The sequence below is a fragment of the Morus notabilis genome, unplaced genomic scaffold, assembly GCF_000414095.1.
Source record: "Morus notabilis unplaced genomic scaffold, ASM41409v2 Scaffold223, whole genome shotgun sequence".
NCBI lineage: Eukaryota > Viridiplantae > Streptophyta > Magnoliopsida > Rosales > Moraceae > Morus > Morus notabilis.
In genome coordinates, this window is record NW_010366650.1 from 1 (window position 1) to 6,185 (window position 6,185).

The 6,185-nt window shown below is 37.6% G+C and overlaps 2 protein-coding genes across 2 annotated transcripts; both read left to right on the forward strand.

The window, feature by feature from the left end:
* Positions 1-265: 265 nt before the first annotated feature.
* Positions 266-1,165, forward strand: LOC112094030. The gene has a single exon (XM_024173938.1). The coding sequence runs from the start codon at positions 266-268 to the stop codon at positions 1,163-1,165; it is 900 nt and encodes a 299-aa protein (XP_024029706.1).
* A 2,099-nt stretch (positions 1,166-3,264) lies between these two features.
* On the forward strand, positions 3,265-4,428 carry LOC112094033 (uncharacterized mitochondrial protein AtMg00810-like). The gene has a single exon (XM_024173957.1). The coding sequence runs from the start codon at positions 3,265-3,267 to the stop codon at positions 4,426-4,428; it is 1,164 nt and encodes a 387-aa protein (XP_024029725.1).
* The last annotated feature ends 1,757 nt before the right edge of the window (positions 4,429-6,185 follow it).

Here is a 6,185-nt window from a genome sequence, read left to right on the forward strand (position 1 = left end):
TTTTTTTTTCTCTGCTTGATTTCTGTTCCGCTGATCTTCTCTGATTCTTCCCGGTGATCTTTTTCGTTCTTCCGGTGATTTCTCCTTTTCTTCTTGATCGGAAGCCATGGCTTCTCAAGCTTCTGATTCTTCTCTCTCATCAAACGGCAAATCCGCCATTGATGATCCTTCGAGTTCGTATTTCCTTCATCATTCTTATGGTCCATGACTCGTATTGGTATCTCAACTTCTCACAGGTGACAACTACGCTTCTTAGAGCAGAGCTATGCTGATTGCCTTTTCTGTCAAGAACAAGCTAGGATTTCTTGATGGATCCATCGAGAAACCAGATGGTTCAGATCTGGTTCTTCTAAATTCATGGATTCACAACAACAATCTTGTGATTTCATGGATTCTGAACTCTGTTTCTAAAAAAATTTCAGCTAGCATCATTTTTTCTGAATCCGCTGCTGAAATTTGGCTCGATCTTAAGGATAGATTTTCCCAGAGCAATGGGCCTCGCATTTTTCAATTGCGTCGAGAATTCGTCAATTTGGCTCAAGATCAACACTCGGTTAGTGTTTATTTCACGAAATTGAAATCTTTGTGGGAAGAATTGAGCAATTTCAGGCCCGTATGCTCGTGTGGAAAATGTACCTGTGGTGGTGTCAAGGCACTTTATAATCACTGTCAAATGGATTATATAATGTCCTTTCTTATGGGACTTAACGAGTCATTTGCTCAAGTACGGGGTCAAATTTTGCTGATGGATCCTCTTTCAGCCATTAACAAGGTGTTTTCTTTTATCTCACAAGAGGAACGTCACAGGAAAGTGAGCTCACAGTCTATCTCCACTGGAGATTTGAGCCATTCCATGGCTTTTGCAGCAAAGAATGATTCTTTTTCCAAACCTAGTAATGGTTCTCCTTCTTCTTCAGCTGCGGGCAATAAGAACCAAAGGAAGGATCGTCCTTTTTGCACTCATTGCAACTACCATGGACATACCATTGACAAATGTTACAAAATTCATGGCTATCCTCCCGGTTTTAGACAACGACAGAGGACTCAATCACCTGCCACTCAACCTGGTATGGTGAATCAAGTTTCAAATCATGTTGTTCCTGAAGGTCGTGATAGCCAGAATGGAAGCACAGGGAATCTTCTTCAGAATCTGACTAGTGTTTAGTGTCAACAATTGATGGCTTTGCTCTCTAGCCAACTGAATTCTGTTTGTCAGACTGATTCTTCCAATGATCCTTCTTCTTCGGTTGTCACATGTAATTGTTTTTCTGTGTCAATCACTCCAGCTTTATCATCTCCTCTGTTATGGATTGTTGACTCTGGGGCTTCACGGCATATTTGCTTCAATGCTCATGCTTTTATTTTCATGAGACCTGTACACAATTCCACAGTCACTTTGCTTCCATACATGTTCATTTTTCTAGTGATGTTAGACTCAGTCCAACCTTGTTGCTTAAGGATGTCCTTTATGTCCCTCAGTTCACTTTTAACTTGATTTTAGTGAGTGCCATTACCAATGCCTCTATGCTCACGCTTGGTTTCTTTCCTGATCATTTCATGATCCAGGAAATGCACAACAAGAGGATGATTGGCAAGGGTAGAAAGCTTGAAGGTTTATATGTTTTTGACATGACAAGCACAGATGTTGCTTTGGAGCGAACCCACTCGGTAGCATACACTAATAATGTGTCAGTAGATACTTGGCACCATAGACTAGGTCATTTGTCTCATAAATGTTTAGACATGTTGAAAGGCCAACTGTCTTGCACAAATTTCCATTTTGATAATAAGACTCCATGTTACATTTGTCCTTTGGCTAAGCAAAGGAAATTACCATTTATTTCTCACAATAATATGTCAAAGTTTCCTTTTGACTTAATACATTGTGATATTTGGGGTCCCTACAACTTGTCCTCTTATTCCGGACATCGTTACTTTTTAACCTTGGTGGATGATTGCACTCGTTTTACTTGGGTTTTTTTGCTCAAACACAAAAATGATGTTTCTGTGGCAATACCTAAGTTTTTCAATCTTGTAGCTACTCAATTTGATAAGAAAGTCAAAGAGTTTAGGTCTGACAATGCGAAGGAGCTAGCTTTTACTAATTTCTTCAGTCATGAAGGTGTCATTCATTAGTATTCTTGTGTAGAAAGACCACAACAAAATTCTGTTGTTGAATGGAAGCACCAACACTTGCTAAATGTGGTGCGAGCATTGTATTTTCAGTCTCGGGTTCCTCTTATTTTTTGGACTGATTGTGTTCTCACAGCAGCATTTCTTATCAACCGAACTCCTTCACATGTTTTGGGCAAGAAGACTCCATATGAACTTTTGTATCATAAGAAGGTTGATTATTCCCCTCTTCGTGTATTTGGTTGTCTTGTTTTTGCTTCCACACTTTCTGCTAATCGTACCAAGTTTCAGCCACGTGCTCGTGTTTGTGTGTTTCTTGGTTATCCTCCTGGTATGAAAGCTTATAAGCTCTATGACATTCAGTCTAAACAGGTTTTCATTTCACGGGATGTTGTGTTTCATGAAGCTGTATTTCCTTTTCATTCTGTTATTACCACGGCTGTGTTAGTGGACCCATTTCCTGACGTGGTTTTGCTCACCCCTGCACATGATATTATTGACTTATCTCAGCTTGCTGTTGTTGCTGATGTTGCTGCCCCTCCGACATGTCAACCAACTCAATCTGGAATCCCTCTCAGGCGCTCTGCCAGGTTAGCTCACCCTCCTTCATACTTGCGGGATTTTCATTGTAGCTTGGTTTCTCATAGCTCTCAGCCACCCTTAGCCAAGGTTCTTTATCCTTTGTCCAAGTGTCTTTCATATGACAATCTTTCTCCTGTACACAAGCATTTTGTTCTCAATGTATCTTCTCAGTTTGAGCCCCAGTATTACCATCAGGCTGTAAAATTTCCTCAATGGCGTGAGGTCATGCGAGCCAAGTTAGATGCTATGGAGTCTAATCAAACGTGGTCTGTCGTTCCTTTACCAATTGGAAAACATACCATTGGCTGTAGGTGGATTTTCAAGATTAAATACACGTATGATGGCTCTATTGACAAGCATAAAGCACGTTTAGTTGCTAAAGGGTACACACAACAAGAGGGAATCGATTATGCTGAAACTTTTTCTCCGGTTGCTAAGTTGGTTACAGTCAAGGTCCTTTTAGCTCTTGCAGCTTGTAAAAACTAGAATTTGGTTCAACTAGATGTTAACAATGCTTTACTTAATGGTGATCTATTTGAAGAAGTCTATATGGATTTGCCCTTAGGCTATTATGGAAAGGGGGAGACCTTGCATCACAGTGGGAAATTGGTTTGCAAGCTTCAAAAGTCTATATATGGATTTAAACAAGCTTCGCGACAATGGTATTCTAAATTTTCTCATTCGCTGCTTCAATTTGGTTTCACTCAATCCAAGGCAGATTATTCATTGTTTACAAAAGGCACCGGTTCTTCTTTTCTTGCCTTGTTAGTGTATGTTGATGATATCATCATCACCGGTCCTTCTAAGTCCAACATAGACTCTTTAAAACAGTTTCTCCATAGTCAATTCAAATTGAAAGACCTTGGTTCATTAAGATACTTTCTTGGACTTGAAATTGCTTGGTCTTCCACAGGTATTGTCCTTTCTCAATGCCATTACACCTCGACTGGTTTTCTTGCTTGTAATCCTGCGTCCGTTCCTATGGATCCTTGCACTCGCCTCACGGCCACAGATGGACCTGAGTTACCTGATGCATCTTCCTATCGCCGACTTATCAGACGCTTACTGTATCTTACCTTGTCTCGGCCAGATATCACGTTTGCTGTCCATAAGCTGAGTCAGTTTCTTGCTCAGCCTCGTGTTCCTCATCTTCATGCTGCTCATCATCTTCTTCGGTATCTTAAAACTAGTCCTGGTCAGGGTTTATTCTTTTCTGCTTCCTCATTGTTACAGCTTAAGGGTTTTTCTGATGCAGATTGGGGATCCTGTGTTGAGACCAGGTGCTCTGTCACTGGTTATTGTGTCTTCTTAGGAGATTCTCTTGTATCTTGGAAAGCTAAGCGGCAGCCCACTATTTCTCGGTCCTCGGCTGAAGCTGAGTATCGTGCCATGGCTGCTGCCACTAGCGAATTGGTATGGTTGAAACAATTGCTGCAGGACTTTGGTGTTTCTTTGCATGCTCCTATGTTGTTATTTTGTGACAATCAAGCCGCTGTTCACATTGCTTCGAATCCAACTTTTCATGAGCGGACCAAGCATATTGAAATTGATTGCCATTTTGTTCGTGACAAGGTCACTGATGGCTTCATCAAGCTCATGCATGTTCGTTCTAATCTTCAGCTTGCTGATATCTTCACAAAACCATTGCCCTCTGCTCTTTTGTTTTCTCATTTATCCAAGATGGCTGTAAAAGATATTCATTGTCCATCTTGAGGGGGAGTTTTAGGATATTAGTTAGTTAATTTTATTAATCTTGTAGCATAAGCTTCATATAAAGCTTCTACATACGTGTCTACTCACACGTGTATTCTTTGTATAAAGATTGGCTTGTACTCTATTTTCTGATTAATGGAAAAACTTCACTTCCAGCCAAACAGTTTCTTCCTTCGTAATAACATTCGAACTTTAGTTAATTAATTTATAATGATCCAAATCATTAAAGATTGAAATAAGAAACTAAAAAGTATAAATTTGAAGCAAAATGTACACGAAAAACTGACTTCAAACTTTACGGCCTAAAAGAATTTTGGGGTCTGCGATAGCCAAATACTAAACTCTAAGCCTCGTCTGTTTTACTTTCCTAGTCTTTCTTAGAGAAACTACCTAATAGAACAAGCGTTTCCTTTTCTGTCGAATTCTCGTTGTGAAAGCACGGCCTCAAGATATTAGTCCTTTCATATCCTTGTCATTGACAAAAGAATTTATTACATGGTTCCCACGAAATTCCACATTATATATCAAATCGTTTTCGAACCATTTGGCATATTAATTAACCGTTTGTGACTGCTATGTATATCAATAATGAAGAAGAAAACTTGCGTCCGTAATTAGTCTTAGTTTAGAATTAAATCGAAGATGTTATGAATAATAGCTGTCCTCCTCCGTCAAAATTACTATACAAGTCAGTTAAAGTTATTGTTCATGTCATAATCTTATTATACAAATAGTAACCGTAAATAGTAAGCACTGTACAAATAATAACCGTGAGTAATACTAAATTTTTTTCTATAAATAAAACTTTAAGACTCTTTATTTTGTATACTTTCACAAGATTAATAAAACTCTCTTTAGTTTTTCTCTCTAAAATTTTTCTTTTTAGTTTGCATTTTCTTAGTTTTCATACCAGAGAAAATATTTTGGGTTTCTTAGGCGGCAATAAGATTTTTCCTCAAACTGCGCTATGTATAACATCAGCAGATATTTAGCATATATATATATATATATTATGTATACGTATATGTGTGACTTGTGAGTGTGAGTACTGTATGCATGTTTTAGACTGAAAATATATTAAGGCCTCGTTTATTTCACCGATTCGAGTTTAGAATTTGAGTTTTGCTACAGTAAAAAGCTCTCTGAAACAGTCACACATAACTTTTTTACTACAGTAAAAAGCTCTCATATAAAGTCATATCTCAACTTAAATTAAAAACTCAAATCAACGAACTAAATAAATCCTCAGTTTGCGTGACACTCAAGACATGACTACGTTTGTTTCTCTCATGTTCTAATGACTAGTCACTATATATTTTTATATAATCACATTTGACCTATTTATAAATATCAAGTTTCGTGTGGGAATTCCTTTGTCCAGACATCGACTCGAGGGAGATTTAACCAATGTGGGGATAATGTCTTACTGTTCACATACTAAAGTGTTAAATGTCAAACTTGTTTTTGTTCTCTAGCGCGTAACTTTAGTAAAGAAGGTTGAGTACACAATGGGGGTCTTTTTTATTATTACTATTATGGATATACAATGGGAGCGACTTAACACTATATATGGATGAACTTTAATGTACTTTTTTTTTTATCGACAGTGACTTATTAAATATAATAATTTTATAATGTAACGTGATAAAAATCTATAATTTTATTAGTTGTTATAAATTTTTTTGATCAACTACTTAATTTATTATAATCGTCAAATTAATATCTACTTAAATAACTATTAAAATCACATTCATTTA